The sequence below is a fragment of the Mauremys mutica genome, chromosome 1 (assembly GCF_020497125.1).
Source record: "Mauremys mutica isolate MM-2020 ecotype Southern chromosome 1, ASM2049712v1, whole genome shotgun sequence".
NCBI lineage: Eukaryota > Metazoa > Chordata > Testudines > Geoemydidae > Mauremys > Mauremys mutica.
In genome coordinates this window covers 365,625,773-365,642,953 of record NC_059072.1, presented here as the reverse complement: position 1 = coordinate 365,642,953, position 17,181 = coordinate 365,625,773, and the positions used below count along the sequence as shown (strand labels likewise).

The window sequence follows — 17,181 nt, the reverse complement described above, 5'->3', positions numbered from 1 at the left end:
GGGGAGAGGGAGGTAGGAGTGAGAAGGTTAATTTGCTTTGTTGTTGCTCTTAGGGCAAGACTCAGGGGACCAATCTCAAGCCCAGTGGATTTGAAGGACAATGTATAAATCCTCCCTGATCTCCAACAGCTACAGAGCCTGAATGGTGCCTGGGCTCCATCTGCATTTTGCTGCACTTGTCAGAGATAAATACAGCAGCCCCTGACCTGCCGGAGAGCGCCGCTTACCCAAACCAAGCACAGGTATTTACTATTACTCGGCTCAGAGCAGGAGATACTCAGACCAAGTGTTCACCAGAGGCTTAACTAGACACTTTGCTACTGTTTGGTAAAGTGCTTTGAGATCCTTGGATGGACGAAGCTATACGCAGGAGGCGGAAGACTGGAAATATAGAAATATGAATCTAGCCAACAGAACAGGCAGGGCTTTGCTATAGCTTAGACAGATAGATCGACGTCATGGCAGGAGTTTAACACCAACTAACGGGAGGGGAATTTTACGTTTTTAATCTTCCTTTATGAATTAAGGCCCTGCCCCTGAAATCACACGTCTAAGTAACTTTGCCCACTTCCCATTGAACTCAGTGGACGTGCACTCAGGTACAAAGTCACTGATCTCTGGGAGTTTAGTCAGGGTGTTAATCTCTGGTACCTCATGAAATGAGGACGGTGATACGGACTGGCCTCACAGGGGGGTGGGGAAGATATAGCCATAAGCAAACAGGAGGAGCACAGATAGCAGGAGGCCAGAGAGGTACCTTGGCAGAAGCATTTCAGCAATAAGATTGTCTTCAACTATCAGCCAAATGCAAAATTTCTCCTCATCTTGATCTTGCAGGAAGCAAAATTTTCAGAAGTGGCCTAGGATACAGGATGCCCATCGGGTCAGCTATCAACAGCACTGACGCCAGCTCAGACGTCTTCATCCTGCTGGGCATCCCAGGACTGGAAGCTGCCCACATCTGGATCTCTATCCCCTTGTGCGCCATGTACATCATTGCTCTGTTCGGGAACACCGGAGTGCTAGTACTGACACTGGTGGAGCGAAGCCTGCAGCAACCCATGTACCTTTTCCTCTCCATGTTGGCTATCTCTGATCTCATTCTCAGTTCCACCACAGTGCCTAAAATGTTGCTCATGCTCTGGTTCAAGGCTGGAGAAATCTCATTTGCTGCCTGTCTCACCCAGATGTTCTTCGTCCATGCCGTTTTCGCTCTGGAGTCGGCCATTCTGCTGGCCATGGCGTTTGATCGGTACGTTGCCATCTGCCACCCCCTGAGATACAGAGCTGTAGTAACAAAGCCCCTGGCAGGGAGAATAGGGGTAGCAAGCATGCTCAGGAGCGTGTGTGTAGGCCTCCCGTTTGTCTGGTTTCTTAAAAGGTTGCCATACTGTGGCCACCACATCGTCCATCACACCTACTGCGAGCACATGGGCATAACCCGGCTGGCCTGTGCCGACATCACAGTAATTACTGTGTATGGTTCGATCGTCACTTTCTTAGCCATAGGGTTAGATGTTATCTTTATCGCTGTGTCCTACACTCTGATCCTCAGGGCCATCTTCCGGCTTCCCTCCAAGGACGCCCGGCTCAAGGCTCTCCGCACCTGCAGCTCCCACCTCTGCGTCATATTAATATTTTACATACCGGCCTTCTTCTCCTTCTTAAGCCATTGCTCTGGGCGCCATGTCCCCCGCCACATCCACATTCTTCTCACCAACCTCTACGTGCTGGTTCCACCCACACTGAACCCCATCATTTACAGGGTGAAAACCCAGCCGATCTGGGCCAGGGTGCTGAAAACATTCGATCCTCAAAGGCGCAGCCCCTGAAAACTGTCCTAGAATTCTCAGCTGTCTGCTCGGAGTTGCTAATACCCAGGCCCTGGTCTGAAGCCTTGTGAAGTGTTGGGTTTCAGTGGGTCAGGCCGTTAGGATCACAGACAGAAATGCTGAGTTCAAGGTGACGGGAATATTCATGGATTTTAGGAAGAAGGAAAGATCTAAGTGTGACCTTCTGGCTATCACAGGCCCTTACATTTACCCCTGTGTTAAGCCCAATAACCTGAGTTTCATTAATCATTTTGAGAAAGGATCCAGTTTTGATCTGTAAACAGCAAGAGATGGCGAATCCACTGCTTTCCCTGGCACTTTGTTCCAATGGTGAATCACATTCCCTGTTACGAATGTCTCTTCTGGTCCATATGCTGAAGCTCACCCTGTTTTACTGTGCTCCCCTGCCAGGGTTAGTAACCCCTTTGTGTGCTAGAAGAGGGTAGAAAACAAAGGCGAAAGAAAACCCCTTTCCCCAGTGACCGGGGACACCACAGCGATCAGTGCGTGACAATCACATATGCCGGATCCCTGCACAGGGCGGGATTTCACCCGGAGAGCTTGATTGTAGCTGGAGTGGATGGGACCTGGGTAATATCCCTTTCAAGAGGTGTCGTGCCCTCTAGTGTCTTCCATGTCAAAAGCCAGCAGAACCCTGCTGCGGCCGCGGGGCCCAGAGATAGCCGGGCTGCTGTGTTCGGACATAGTCAATAAACATGGGGATTTGGAAGCCAGCTGTCCATGTGGTTTCCCCGCACTCTTCATGTTGTGCAGCGAGCGAGGGCTGGTGTGTGGGGCACTGCAGCTCAGCATGGCCTCGAGCAGGGGGGAGCAGACGGGGGAGCATCCCCTCCATTTCAGGGTAGCTGGGGACGCTGTCTCCATGGAGTCCACACACTCTGGGTCACACAGGCACCGTGACTGTGCCCATGGGGGCAGGAAAGCTGCTTGGTGCCAATGAAGGGTTTCTTGGGGGAGGAGGGGTAAATACAGGCAAGAGGGTGGGATGAGGCAGCTGGATTAACACAGGTACTTTTGCGATCAGTATTTACCCCACACGCATGCCAGGGGTTCTGGTAACCACCCCAAAGCTCCTTTGCTTCTGCCATGCTTGGCTTCACCTGTTTTCATCCTGCCCGTGGGGCCACAGCTCCTGCCCTCTGCCCTGTCCTCTGCCCCCTCGGGCTCTGCCTGCCCCTGTCCTGACACCAGCGTGTACGGATCCTGCCGGGGGACAGGGCGACACTGGGGAGCTGGGCTGGACTCAGAGCTCTCGGTCGCCCTGGGCACCCTGGAAGGAGTCCAGCTCTCACACCTGCCCTGAGGAGGCAGAGGCCCCTGGCCCTGTCCTTGATGGCATCCAGGACGCCACTGACAGTGCTGAGTCACTGAGCATGGGAACCCCCCTGCGCAGCAAACCCAGCCCCCGGGGCGCGGATCTGCCGTAGCGGCTGGACGAGCCCCTGCAGAAGTCGCTGTGTGGGGAAGGGGAAGTGGCCCTGGGTGCTGGATGTCCAGTGACAGCCCTGCGAGCAATGCAAAGGGGTCGGTGCGTCTCCCCTTCTCCCTGCCCTGCTGTCGCTGGCGGCGCGGGCTGGGACCTGCCGGTGCCCTGCTGCCACTGGCGGCACGGGCTGGGACCTGCCGGTGCCCTGCTGCCGCTGGCGGGGCGGGCTGGGACCTGCCGGTGCCCTGCTGCCGCTGGCGGGGCGGGCTGGGACCTGCCGGTGCCCTGCTGCCGCTGGCGGCGCGGGCTGGGACCTGCCGGTGCCCTGCTGTCGCTGGCGGCGCGGGCTGGGACCTGCCGGTGCCCTGCTGCCGCTGGCGGCGCAGGCTAGGACCTGCCGGTGCCCTGCTGTCGCTGGCGGCGCGGCCTGGGACCTGCCGGTGCCCTGCTGCCGCTGGCGGCGCGGCCTGGGACCTGCGGGTGCCCTGCTGCCGCTGGCGGCGCGGGCCGGGACCTGCGGGTGCCCTGCTGTCGCTGGCGGCGCGGGCCGGGACCTGCCGGTGCCCTGCTGCCGCTGGCGGCGCGGCCTGGGACCTGCCGGTGCCCTGCTGTCGCTGGCGGCGCGGGCCGGGACCTGCCGGTGCCCTGCTGCCGCTGGCGGCGCGGGCCGGGACCTGCCGGTGCCCTGCTGCCGCTGGCGGCGCGGGCCGGGACCTGCGGGTGCCCTGCTGCCGCTGGCGGCGCGGGCTGGGACCTGCCGGTGCCCTGCTGCCGCTGGCGGCGCGGGCTGGGACCTGCTGGTGCCCTGCTGCCGCTGGCGGCGCGGGCTGGGACCTCTCTGGTGCTGCTCTGCGGTTGCTGCTTGGGCTTGTTGTTATGCACCATTAGTATTTGATTTAAATCATACAGGGGGCTGGGGAGCTGCAGCAGCTGCTGGAGTCAATAGACAGTGACCCTGCCAGGTGGCCGGACCAGGACGTGCCAAGGCAAGGCAATAGAGATTTGTCTCTCGGATGCACTCCTCCGTGTGTCACACCTACATTGCACCCACCATGTACAAACACACATACACACACACACCCCCCGGCCCGCGGCAGCTGTCTGTCTGTTGAGATGGGTTCTGCCCGGCGAGGTCTCCCCAGGATCTTTGCTCCCCTCCTTTAGCTAGTAACAACGTGCCCTTTCCTCCCCCCGGCCTTAGTTCTTAGTTCTGGAAGCTGCAACAAAGAGCGGGACCCCCTTGTGCACAGCCACACGGGCGAGGTCTGGGAGGCTGGGCAGACACATAGGATCACTGCACAAGCCAACGGGCTAAAGATAGCAGCACGGCCGCAGCGGCACAGGCAGCGACGCAGGCTGGCCACCGCCTACGCACCCAGGGGGTCGGGTGGGACTGTACTGACCCAAGCCGCCATTTTCTGTGTGTTGGCTGAAGTGGAGATGGTGCGTGGCTGGCTCTGCATGCAGGGAAGCCCCCACCCTGCTGCGGTGTGGCCCCAGGCATAGTGAGAGAGTGTCTCTGCCTCCCAAGAGCGTATTGCATGGAAAAGAAACACGGAGGGAAACTGAGGCACAGAGAGATGGCGTGACTTCACCAAGGTCTCACAGGCTGTCAGTGGCATAACCAGGAATAGCACTGAAGTCTCCTGACTTGCAGCCGAGGTCCTGGTCCATTGTACCACACTGCCTCTCAGCTACGAGGTGTTCTCTGAGCTCCTCCTTATGGGCAGCATTGCCCATTGGCTCAGCAGCAAGTGTGGGGTGGTCTCTCCAGTCCAGGTTGCCTCCTCGGCCTGTTTGCCCAGAAAGAGGAGGGCCCCCGAACCGCTCCCCAGTTCTTTTCACCTTGGGCTCTCTCCAGCCCAGAAAACACTGCCCCCCAAGGAGGCCATGAACCAATCAGGGCTCCGTCTGCACACAAACGCTGAGCTCAGCTCGGGGGGACACAGATGTTGCACCGTGCACAGAAATTGAGGGGATGGAGTCCTTCCCTCCGAGGCCATTCTGCAGCCTTTCCTGCAGCCCCATAGCTGGCTGCTGGGTCCTTCCCGTCCCTGCATGGAGGTGAGAACACAAGAACGGCCAGACTAGGTCAGACCAACGGTCCACCCAGCCCAGTCTCCTGTCTGCCGACAGTGCCCCGTGCCAGGTGCCCCAGAGGGAATGACAAGAACAGGGAATCAGCGAGTGATTCATCCCCTGTTGCCCGTTCCCAGCCTCTGGCAAACAGAGGCCTGGGACACCATCAGGGTGAGCGGGATCGTGGAGCCCATCCTGCTCCCTCTCTTTCCCCCCCACTTCCACTGGGGTCAGGGCCTCCCACGGCTCCTGGCCAACACTGGGGCTAACAGAGCCTTGCTCGGCAGTAGCACGGCTGCGGTGCAAGCGGTCACTGGGCATTGAAAGCCGGGGCACCGGGAGCGCAGGGCTCAGTCCCGCTCATGGAAAGCTCTGGTCACACAACAGTGCCGTTACCATGTAGCCCCGCAGAGGCTGGAACGTCACCTACGTGGCCAGGAAAGGGTTAAGAAATGCAGGCAGGGGTGTGGGTGGCGGGGAGCGGAGGTGCTTGCATTGCCACTGCCCGTGTCCGGCCTGCTCTGTGGCTCACGCTGAAGCCCTGAACTCCCCGGGCCTGTAGCAAACAGACACCGGGGTCGCACGGGCAATCAGATGTAGATGGTCACACCTGGCCCTTCTGGCCGTGAAAGCGGTGAAGGAATTCTGGAAACCTGCAGAATTTGGCTTTTCAGCCTCCAAAGCAACAGATCTCACTCACCTGTAGTATCAGGTCCCTTATCCTCTGCATGGGCCCAGCCACTGGAGGCCAGTGTTTGTCTCACACAGACCTGTACAAAGCCAGGGCACGACAGGCTGTCACTTGTTTTCAATCCCTGGGCTGCAGGGCATGGACCAGGGACTCTCCCACTTCTGTGTTTGGCCAGTTGTGAGCAGGATGAGAATTTTCCTCCTGCGTGCGACTTGTCTGCGCCTGCTAACCCGGGGCGCGGATCTGCCGTAGCGGCTGGACGAGCCCCTGCAGAAGGCACTGTGTGGGGAAGGGGAAGTGGCCCTGGGCTGCCGGATGTCCAGTGACAGCCCTGCGAGCAATGCAAAGGGGTCATTCAGCTCATTGCCCAAAGGGGTCATTCAGCTCATTGCCCAAAGACGTCCCGAGAGATTTCACAGTATAAACTGCTCCGCACTGGCTGGGGGCGGGGTACGACTGGACCTGGCTTTCACTCCTCAGGGGGAAGCTCAGCTCTCTGCCAGGGAGCCGGTATGCAGCAGAGGCAATTCCCTGGGGAGGAGTCCTTCATATTGGTACAGCACTTTCAGGGCCCGATCCTGACGCTCAACGTTTTGGCTACATGCTAATCCGAAAGCAGCTGAGGAATTGAGATTACATAGGAACTTTTACCCATTTTTGCTTCCTTTACTTCTGTGTTTCCCAAACCTTAACAACCATTTCGGGGTGGCTGGGAACGCTGTCTCCATGGAGTCCACACACTCTGGGTCACACAGGCACCGTGACTGTGCCCATCGGGGCAGGAAAGCTGCTTGGTGCCAATGAAGGGTTTCTTGGGGGAGGAGGGGTAAATACAGGCAAGACAGTGGGATAAGGCAGCTGGATTAACACAGGTACTTTTGCGATCAGTATTTACCCCACACGCATGCCAGGGGTTCTGGTAATCACCCCAAAGCTCCTTTGCTTCTGCCTTGCTTGGCTTCACCTGTTTTCATCCTGCCCGTGGGGCCACAGCTCCTGCCCTCTGCCCTGTCCTCTGCCCCCTCGGGCTCTGCCTGCCCCTGTCCTGACGCCAGCGCGTACGGATCCTGCCGGGGGACAGGGCGACACTGGGGAGCTGGGCTGGACTCAGAGCTCTCGGTCGCCCTGGGCACCCTGGAAGGAGTCCAGCTCTCACACCTGCCCTGAGGAGGCAGAGGCCCCTGGCCCTGTCCTTGACGGCATCCAGGACGCCACTGACAGTGCTGAGTCACTGAGCATGGGAACCCCCCTGCGCAGCAAACCCAGCCCCCGGGGCACGGATCCGCCGTAGCGGCTGGAGGAGCCCCTGCAGAAGGCGCTGTGTGGGGAAGGGGAAATGGCCCTGGGCTGCCGGATGTCCAGTGACAGCCCTGCGAGCAATGCAAAGGGGTCGGTGCGTCTCCCCTTCTCCCTGCCCTGCTGTCGCTGGCGGCGCGGGCTAGAACCTGCCGGTGCCCTGCTGTCGCTGGCAGCGCGGGCTAGGACCTGCGGGTGCCCTGCTGCCGCTGGCGGCGCGGGCTGGGACCTGCGGGTGCCCTGCTGTCGCTGGCGGCGCGGGCTGGGACCTGCCGGTGCCCTGCTGCCGCTGGCGGCGCGGGCTGGGACCTGCCGGTGCCCTGCTTTCGCTGGCGGCGCGGGCTAGGACCTGCCGGTGCCCTGCTGCCGCTGGCGGCACGGGCTGGGACCTGCCGGTGCCCTGCTGCCGCTGGCGGCGCAGGCTTGGACCTGCGGGTGCCCTGCTGTCACTGGCGGCGCGGGCTAGGACCTGCGGGTGCCCTGCTGCCGCTGGCGGCGCGGGCTGGGACCTGCGGGTGCCCTGCTGCCGCTGGCGGCGCGGGCTGGGACCCGCGGGTGCCCTGCTGCCGCTGGCGGCGCGGGCTGGGACCCGCCGGTGCCCTGCTGTCGCTGGCGGCGCGGGCTGGGACCCGCCGGTGCCCTGCTGCCGCTGGCGGCGCGGGCTGGGACCCGCCGGTGCCCTGCTGCCGCTGGCGGCGCGGGCTGGGACCCGCCGGTGCCCTGCTGTCGCTGGCGGCGCGGGCTGGGACCTGCCGGTGCCCTGCTGTCGCTGGCGGCACGGGCTGGGAGCTGCCGGTGCCCTGCTGCCGCTGGCGGCGCGGGCTGGGACCTGCCGGTGCCCTGCTGCCGCTGGCGGCGCGGGCTAGGACCTGCCGGTGCCCTGCTGCCGCTGGCGGCGCGGGCTGGGACCTGCCGGTGCCCTGCTGCCGTTGGCGGCGCGGGCTGGGACCTGCGGGTGCCCTGCTGCCGTTGGCGGCGCGGGCTGGGACCTGCCGGTGCCCTGCTGTCGCTGGCGGCGCGGCCTGGGACCTGCAGGTGCCCTGCTGCCGCTGGCGGCGCGGGCTAGGACCTGCCGGTGCCCTGCTGCCGCTGGCGGCGCGGGCTGGGACCTGCCGGTGCCCTGCTGCCGTTGGCGGCGCGGGCTGGGACCTGCGGGTGCCCTGCTGCCGTTGGCGGCGCGGGCTGGGACCTGCCGGTGCCCTGCTGCCGCTGGCGGCGCGGGCTGGGACCTGCCGGTGCCCTGCTGCCGCTCGCGGCGCGGGCTGGGACCTGCCGGTGCCCTGCTGTCGCTGGCGGCGCGGGCTGGGACCTGCCTTTGCCCTGCTGCCGCTGGCGGCGCGGGCTGGGACCTGCTGGTGCTGCTCTGCGGTTGCTGCTTGGGCTTGTTGTTATGCACCATTAGTATTTGATTTAAATCATACAGGGGGCTGGGGAGCTGCAGCAGCTGCTGGAGTCAATAGACATTGACCCTGCCAGGTGGCCGGACCAGGACATGCCAAGGCAAGGCAATAGAGATTTGTCTCTCGGATGCACTCCTCCGTGTGTCACACCTACATTGCACCCACCATGTACAAACACACATACACACACACACACCCCGGCCCGCGGCAGCTGTCTGTCTGTTGAGATGGGTTCTGCCCGGCGAGGTCTCCCCAGGATCTTTGCCCCCCTCCTTTAGCCAGTAACAACGTGCCCTTTCCTCCCCCCGGCCTTAGTTCTTAGTTCTGGAAGCTGCAACAAAGAGCGGGACCCCCTTGTGCACAGCCACACGGGCGAGGTCTGGGAGGCTGGGCAGACACATAGGATCTCTGCACAAGCCAACGGGCTAAAGATAGCAGCACGGCCGCAGCGGCACAGGCAGCGACGCAGGCTGGCCACCGCCTACGCACCCAGGGGGTCGGGTGGGACTGTACTAACCCAAGCCGCCATTTTCTGTGTGTTGGCTGAAGTGGAGATGGTGCGTGGCTGGCTCTGCATGCAGGGAAGCCCCCACCCTGCTGCGGTGTGGCCCCAGGCATAGTGAGAGAGTGTCTCTGCCTCCCAAGAGCTTATTGCATGGAAAAGAAACACGGAGGGAAACTGAGGCACAGAGAGATGGAGTGACTTCACCAAGGTCACACAGGCTGTCAGTGGCATAACCAGGAATAGCACTGGCTGCTGAGTCCTTCCCGTCCCTGCATGGAGGTGAGAACACAAGAACGGCCAGACTGGGTCAGAGCAAAGGTCCATCCAGCCCAGTCTCCTGTCTGCCGACAGTGCCCCGTGCCAGGTGCCCCAGAGGGAATGAACAGAACAGAGAATCATCAAGTGATTCATCCCCTGTTGCCCGTTCCCAGCCTCTGGCAAACAGCGGCCTGGGACACCATCAGGGTGAGCGGGATCGTGGAGCCCATCCTGCTCCCTCTCTTTCCACCCCACTTCCACTGGGGTCAGGGCCTCTCACGGCTGCTGGCCAACACTGGGGCTAACAGAGCCTTGCTCGGCAGTAGCACGGCTGCGGTGCAAGCGGTCACTGGGCATTGAAAGCCGGGGCACCGGGAGCGCAGCTCTGGTCACACAACAGTGCCGTTACCATGTAGCCCCGCAGAGGCTGGAACGTCACCTACGTGGCCAGGAAAGGGTTAAGAAATGCAGGCAGGGGTGTGGGTGGCGGGGAGCGGAGGTGGTTGCATTGCCACTGCCCGTGTCCGGCCTGCTCTGTGGCTCACACTGAAGCCCTGAACTCCCCGGGCCTGTAGCAAACAGACACCGGGGTCGCACGGGCAATCAGATGTAGATGGTCACACCTGGCCCTTCTGGCCGTGAAAGCGGTGAAGGAATTCTGGAAACCTGCAGAATTTGGCTTTTCAGCCTCCAAAGCAACAGATCTCACTCACCTGTAGTATCAGGTCCCTTATCCTCTGTATGAGCCCAGCCACTGGAGGCCAGTGTTTGTCTCACACAGACCTGTACAAAGCCAGGGCACTACGGGCTGTCACTTGTTTCCGATCCCTGGGCTGCAGGGCATGGACCAGGGACTCTCCCACTTCTGTGTTTGGCCAGTTGTGAGCAGGATGAGAATTTTCCTCCTGCGTGCGACTTGTCTGCGCCTGCTAACCTCATTCAGCTCATTGCCCAAAGACGTCCCAGGAGATTTCACAGTATAAACTGCTCCGCGCTGGCTGGGGGAGGGGTACGACTGGACCTGGCTTTCACTCCTCAGGGGGAAGCTCAGCTCTCTGCCAGGGAGCCGGTATGCAGCAGAGGCAATTCCCTGGGGAGGAGTCCTTCATATTGGTACAGCACTTTCAGGGCCCGATCCTGACTCTCAATGTTTTGGCTACATGCTAATCCGAAAGCAGCTGAGGAATCGAGATTACATAGGAACTTTTACCCATTTTTGTTTCCTTTACTTCTGTGTTTCCCAAACCTTAACAACCTGTGAACCCCTTTCACTAAAATGTCAAGTGTCGCAAACCCCCTCCTAAAAATGAATATTTCCAGGGATTTTCTCTTTTACCTGAGTGTAAATTATAAAAGCCGTGATCTTGGAAATATAACATTTGTTTTTATGACATGCTTATTACCCACTATTTATTATTAATTATTAATTATGACAGTATTTTTATTACATTATGAAAACGGCAACACTCTTCCAAGATCTCACTTCCGTAGCTGGTATCACGTTGATTAAGCCTGTTATAAGACAAGGCTCCTAGGTTTCAGCAAGGAGGATCAGATGTGAAACTGCAGGAAGGGATTTAAGACGCCAACTCAGAGTTCCTCCTCCACAAGCATTCAGGTCTTGAGCAGTCCAGGCAAACAACGCACGTTACAACAAAGCTTCAACATGCTCTTCATAATAATTTTAAAAACAACACTAGCTGCCTATTTAATTTAAAAATCAGCCAAAAATATCCACCTCCCTTTCCATTTCTTATAAGTAGTCTTAAAGTTTAAATCTCCTCAGTGTGACAGAGATGCTGGCTTTGATCTGCTTAGCTCTTGGAGGTCCAGAGGCTCAGGGCTGCTGGCCCCATGCTGCCCGGGGTCCCTAGGGACAACTCTGTCCGCCATTAGGGAATTTTTTCCCGAGAACCCCCTGTAACATTTTGCAAACCCCAGTTTGGGAACCGCTGCTTCGCTTGTTCCCGGTGTTAACTGTGCTTTTTCCGATGGTTCATCGATTCCCAGATCATCTAGCCCCCCCTGCTGCGTAGCGCAAGACTTGGAATCTCTCCTCGTAGTTCCTATGTCAAGTCCCTAACTTCTCGGTGAACGATAGCCCGTGCTTAGGAAGAATCTCAGTCTGAGTGTAAAGATTCCAAGTGCTGGAGAATTCACCACATCTCTCAATAAGCTCTTCCAGTGGCTGGGACCTTATTTCTTGTCTGAATTTGTCTAGCTTCAGTTCCAACCACTGGCTGGATCCATCCCCAATGGCTGGCTTGTCTACGGTTCACATATTCAGCAGACGTGGAAAGGTTCCATGTGCTATAACAAATATGATCTATAGGCCAAGGTAGAAGATTGAATATGCACTTGAGTTTTCTTATATTGTGCATCTTCTGGGTGGGTGCAGAAATTATTGGTCACCATTCGTATTTAATCATTATTAATGTCAAGTTAGATAATTTGGGCCATGACAATTTATGCCACCTGAGGATTTGACTTTATAGATCATAAAGCTTTTGTCTGTCCAGTCAGGAAGAAGGAATTTCAATGACACAATTAAATTAAATATACCCAGAAGAAATATAAATGTAAACAGATCTGTTTTATTGATTACAAATCTCCCAGCTTATAAAGTGAGTTCAGGTGGTGAATACAGATGATTAATCAATTTGTTATGACAAGTGCTCATCGAGAATCTAAGCTCCAATCTTGCAATGCACTAAAAAATTTGCAGATGACACAAAAAATTGGGGGAGTGGTAATTAATGAAGAGGACAGGTCACTGCTGCAGACAGTTCTGGGTCACTTGAAAAACTGGGCAAAGCAAGAAATATGTATGCTCATATGGCTAGATGTAAATATATACATCTGGGAACAAAGAACTTATGCCAGTGGGCTCCTCAGCCAGCTCTTTTAAAACTCTTGGGTGAAAGTTATCCAGACCTGCTGATTTAAAAATATCCAACTTTAGTAGCTGCTTCCAGCATCCTCCTGAAATACTAGTGGAATGGAAAGAGTGTTAGCATCACTATATGGTATGACTACATCATATGTTTTTTCCTAAATACTGAACAAAAATATTTATTGAACACTTTTGCCTTGTGTCCTTTGGCTTCCCTTATCAAATTTCTACAATTCTTAGCTTCTGAATTGTTATATATGTATATCTATACTGCTGCTTTCACTTCCCTTCTAAACCTGGTCTTTTTTTTTTTTTAACATATATGGCCTTCTTTCTCACTTGTGCGATTGCGGCTATTTGGTGTTCTTAAGTGATTCCCAATGATCATTAGCATTTCTCGGATTCAATTCTTCCTTCTAGCTGATTTGGCTGATAATTGTTTTCACCTTTTTGAAACTGGCCCTTTTAAAGCACCAAGTGTGTATATATATATATAATACGGGGCTGGGCTTTATTCTGTTTTCATATCATAAATGTGATCAAGTCATGAGCACATGTACCTAAGCTACCATTCATTTTCAGTTCTGTGATCAGTTCCTCTTTATCGGCTAGGACATGGTCTAATATAGAATTCCCCCATGTTGGATGCAACACTTTTTGAGTTAGGAACCTCTCATTTATAATATTTAGAAATTCCAAGGATGTTTCAGCACTGCCAGCATGAGACACCCAGATGAAAGTCCCCCATGATCAAGTAGCTTTTTTTTCCCTAAACATTATAGATAGGTGCATAAGGAGCCGGCCATCCTGTACCTAGTGGCATTTGAGGGGCTAGCAGACACCAACTAATAGTGCGTCTTGTGTTGTATCTGTTAGGACCTGGATCCAGAAGCATTCAGGTGCCATTTCATCCAGGTTTCTCATTTTGGCCCACAACCGCATTGATTCTAAGGCCAAAGGGAGCCGTGTGATCGGCCAGTTTGAACTCTCGCATAGCACGTGTTACGGGACTGGATCTTGTGATTCCTGCACTAGTGGATGTTGTTCTTCTCGGCTACGGATGTGACACTATCACAGCCAGTAACTAGAACTGCAGCAGATCTTATTTCCACCTTGAAATTGGCTAGCTTCAATTCCCAGCCACTGGACAGCGTTCTGCATTTGGGTTTGTCTATATTGCAGTCACAGGGTGAGATGAAAGCTCGGGCTAGCTTTAATCTAGCTATTTTGTCATGGTAGGGGGAAGAGCTCAGCAACCATGGGGCTCACTTCCTGTGCCCGCCACCTGGAGGAGCCGCCGACTTGCCCTGCGCCCACTACCCAGAGAAACTGCCGGACCTGCCCAGCACCCGCCAACTGGAGGAGCTGCCAGACTTTCCCCGTGCCCACCACCCGGGGGAGCCGCTGGACCTGCCCCACGCCCGCTACCCTGAGGAGCTGCTGGATCTGCCCCGCGCCTGCCACCTGGGGGAACCGCCGGACCTGCCGCTTGCCCGCTACCCGGAGGAGCTGCAGGACCTGCCCCGCCCCTGCCAACCAGAGGAGCTGCCGGAGCTGCCGCTCGCCTGCTACCCGGAGGAGCTGCCGGACCTGCCTCGCACCAGCCACCAGGAGGAGCTGCCGGAGCTGCCGCTCGCCTGCCAACCAGAGGAGCTGCCGGAGCTGCCGCTCGCCTGCTACCCGGAGGAACCCCTGGTGCTGGACCCCCCAGAGGACACTGTCCAGACTCAGGTACCACACGAGGGGGAGTGTGGAAGTAGCCCGGGGGCAGCCGACCCTGCTCTGGCTGCAGCACTGCCAGAGCCCATGTCGGTGTGTTGCGGTCAGGATCCCCACTGACGCAGCAGCGGGTCATCTACCGCTGCTCCCGGGCTGGGACACTGGGGTGGGAGGGCCTGCGTCCCCCCCTGCCACCCAACTCGTGGGTGTTAGTCTCCCCCTCTCCCAGGCCTTTTGGAGGTTTGGGGCTACTGTGACAGCCCAGCCCCTGCCCGAGGGCCTGAGTCATTGCTGCCCCGCCCTGACCGAGGGCCCCGGCAGGACTGTACTTATGTCTGCCTCCGCACGGGCCGCCAGGGAAGACTCCCGCGGCTGGACTAATTCCCCAAACCTCAGCAGTGCGCAGGGAGCCGGTGTGGCTCCCCGCCACCCCGGAGAGGATAGAGCCCCGGCCAGCCCCTCTACAGGGCGGGTCACTTGCCACGATTATCTGGGTACCTCTCACTTGATCGGTTCCCTGCCATTGTCTCTCCTGTGCGCTGCCTGGGGCCCAGTCGCCCGAGGGCTGGAACACTTTGGTCTCGTTTCAGTGGTTGAGTTGAGCGTGCGGGGCTGGGTGGGGCTTGTGGGCTGCGTTGGATGGGAAGTTAGACTGGCCTGAGACTCTCTGACTCGGTGCCTGGCATGCTGGGTAGCAGTCAGGTAGCCCTGACGCCCGGGGCTCGCCTGCGCAGAGGTGCACATTACTGTAGTGTCACCGCTCCCGGACCCAGCGCTAGCCAGGATGACTCTAGCTGGGGTATGTCTACGGAGCTGCAGCCACACCTGATGATGACGGCGTGGACCTCCTGGCTGGCAGAGTAAAGAGGACCCCATAACATGATGTTCAAACTCAAAGGGGTTTAATTGAATCTTTATTCATGGCAGTTGATACCTTCATGGCCAGGTTCCCAGCTCTCCCCAGGAAGCAAGAATGTCTGTGAGAGCCAGGGGCTTGAGCGGACATCCACACCCCCGGCGTGAGCACTAAACCCACAGCTCTGCTGTCTACTTGTGAGTCACGCTGGGTAAGGCTGGCCCGAAAGTACGTTCCACACGCTCCTGGGTTAATCTTTAACTTCCCGCTCATTTTATTCCCCTCTTTAAGTACTTGTAGACATTCCCCACTAATGGAACGGTCCCCAAATGGCTTTCATTAGTGGTACGTTATAATTACCCTCGTGCTGCGAGCCTAGCAGGCGCACGCCATCAACCAGTGCAGCCTTATGCCTCTGGGGTGAAGGGAAGGTCTCCCCGCTCCTGCAGCCCTGCGCCTTGCTGGTGAGTAGGCTGATGAGACGGGGTACTAGGCGAAGGGCTAGGGGGCGGCTGGTTGTGCTCAGCAAAAATGTCATTGCCAGGCAAGTCTGTGGGGCAGGTGAGCTTTCAAAAAACGTTCCGCTCCCAAGATGCACCCAATGTTGTTGCGACTTCAGACATTCCTCCAAGCATGTTAGTTACGCGAGAGACCGGGGGAGAGGGGGGCATCTGTGAGGCGGGGAGTCAGAGCAGGAGCGTTCACAGCTGGAATCATCTTACAGTTTATTGTCCTGAACAGCAAGGACAACAGGACAGAGGAGGCTTAAAATGAGTCCTTGTCATCCTGGCCCTTGTGCAACCCGTCGGCAGCCTGGAGTCTGAGCACTGAGTGAACCTGGCCCCCTGCATGTGGAATCTGCAGTGGCCCAAACTTATTTCAGACACGGCTGCAATCTAGCCAGGAATTTCAGGCAGGTAAGCTGCCCTTATCCATGCGCCCAGCAGGAAGCTGGAGGTGTGCTGCAAGGCACACATGGGAAGAGATGTGCCATGTGCGTGGGATGCATGTGCCCTGGTGCACACATGGGATATGTACTATCTTGTTTCACACGCTGGAGGTGCGATAAGTGGGTGTGAACATGGACCCGCACAGTGCCGGTACCTGGTATTTCACCTGGTTGCCTGCTTAGATTTAGGGCAAATTTTTCATCTCAAATGTCGCTTGAAAAAATCTTGGGTTATGCACAGTATGGGAGTGGGAATTGCCCTGCCGGCATTCCTGCTGCTCAGCCAGGGCTCCATCCTGCCTGGTGCTGAGCACGCAGGCCCCGAGCCAGCAGAGCAATGAAGCACAGGAGTAGCCCCACTGGAGGGGAGAGCGTGACTCTGCCCTCCCTTGCACCCAGCAAGGCCTGGAATTGTTGCTCTGATGACGAAGGGAGGTTACTGAAGGCCAGGAGAGGAGCTGGCGTGGCGAGGGATGAAGTCAGTCTCAGGTGCTGCATAAGGAACATCAGACAGACAAGGTGGGGGAGGGAATATCTTTGACTGGACCAACTTCGGTTGGTGAGAGAGATGAGCTTTCGAGCTCACACAGAGTTCGTCTTCAGGCCTGAAGGCCTGGCCCAGCCCTGCAGAAGAGCTCAGTGGGAGCTCAAAGGCTTGTCACTGTCTCCCACCAACCAAAGTTGGCCTGATCGAAGATATTCCCTCCCCCATAGGGTGACCAGACAGCAAATGTGAAAAATCGGGACGGGGGTGAGGGGTAATAGGAGCCTATATAAGAAAAAGACCCAAAAATCAGGACTGTCCCTATAAAATCGGGACATCTGGTCACCCTACTCCCCCACCTTGTCTCCCCACTGTCCTGGGATCGCCATGGCTACGGCAGCGCTGCATACAGATAAGGAACATGTCGTGTCAGGTGTGCCTCAGGCCCATAGGTGATAACCACTATGGGAACGTATGATGCCACGTACAATACTTCCAAATAAATCACGCTTGACACAGCGCTGAGAACTGCAGCCTGTTCTTTAGGTGAAGCTGTCCCTGGAAGTAACGATTATCACCCCCGTATTATTATTTGTATCATGGTGGCACCTGGGCACAACTGAGAACAGGTAAGAGCTGTTAGTGTGACTAAGGATTTGTGATCCAGGGGCCCTGCGCTGACCTTTCCGCTTTTTTGATCACCCGGCAACTCACAGGTTCATTTTGCATTTTCACAGGGCTTTAGAGCTGACCAGGACAGTGACTGCTCATC

The 17,181-nt window shown here is 57.2% G+C and overlaps 1 protein-coding gene across 1 annotated transcript; it reads left to right on the top strand.

Moving 5' to 3' along the window:
* The first annotated feature begins 872 nt into the window (after positions 1-872).
* On the top strand, positions 873-1,832 carry LOC123362684 (olfactory receptor 52D1-like). The gene has a single exon (XM_045003111.1). It carries the CDS (start codon positions 873-875, stop codon positions 1,830-1,832), a length of 960 nt encoding a protein of 319 aa, XP_044859046.1.
* Positions 1,833-17,181: the final 15,349 nt, after the last annotated feature.

Excerpts from the sequence above, each read along its gene's own strand:
- LOC123362684 (XM_045003111.1), top strand. The coding sequence starts at position 873 with ATGCCCATCGGGTCAGCTATCAACAGCACTGACGCCAGCTCAGACGTC.